General features: G+C 32.9%; 1 protein-coding gene across 1 annotated transcript in view; it reads right to left on the bottom strand.

Annotated features, from left to right (window-relative positions):
- Window positions 1-100: 100 nt before the first annotated feature.
- The window catches only part of LOC110036296 (amino acid permease 5-like), a 23027-nt gene continuing 22438 nt past the window's right edge, over window positions 101-689 (bottom strand). Inside the window, exon 5 of the mRNA XM_020740737.1 lies at window positions 101-277. Within this exon, the coding sequence (XP_020596396.1) occupies window positions 101-277 (177 nt within the window). The remainder of the gene's footprint in view (window positions 278-689) is intronic.

Below are 689 nucleotides of genomic sequence, written 5' to 3'. Positions count from 1 at the left end.
TGCATTTCCTCTTGTAACTTATGTAGGCATGGTAAGACTTGGTGTTTTTGTCCCCTTCAGAAAAGCCACTTATAGAAGCTTTTTGTTTGAGTATCAGATCCTAAATATCAATGGCTTTATTCAGTTTAGTCTGGGCAATCAGCAAATCAGTTTCAGTGGCATGGTTATTCTGAGCAGCAGCTTCAAGTCTCTCAACCTCTTTTTCAGCAGATAGCATATTGGAAAACACATTTCCAAATGTATCCCAACCCCACCTCCTCAATGCTTTGTTGGTTTTCTGATGCAAAAGGCTAAGCTTGACAAAAGGGTCAGGGTGTTAAATTCCTATCATTTCATCAATACTATATAATTGTTCATCAGGGAAATTTTCTAAAATTTCATTTCCAAAATTAGTTAATATTTATTTTTCTAGTCTAGACAAATGATCAGCTATTTGATTATCATTTCCCTTTCTATCAACTATAGTAAAGTTGAAATCTTGTAATAGAAGTATTGATCTTATTAATCTTGGGTTAGATTCCTTCTTTTGCATTAAGTATTTGATAGCAGAATGATCTGTATGCACTATACATTTAGTTCCAATCAAGTAAGGTCTAAATTTATCAAAGGCATAAACAATAGCTAATAACTCTCTTTCAGAAGTAGTGTAGTTAATTTGAGCATCATTTAGAGTTTTACTAGCATAGTAT

The sequence above is a fragment of the Phalaenopsis equestris genome, unplaced genomic scaffold (genome assembly GCF_001263595.1).
Source record: "Phalaenopsis equestris unplaced genomic scaffold, ASM126359v1 Scaffold000002, whole genome shotgun sequence".
In the NCBI taxonomy this organism is placed as follows: Eukaryota; Viridiplantae; Streptophyta; class Magnoliopsida; order Asparagales; family Orchidaceae; genus Phalaenopsis; species Phalaenopsis equestris.
The sequence above is the reverse complement of the archived record's forward strand: the minus strand, read 5'-3'. Positions and strand labels throughout refer to the sequence as shown.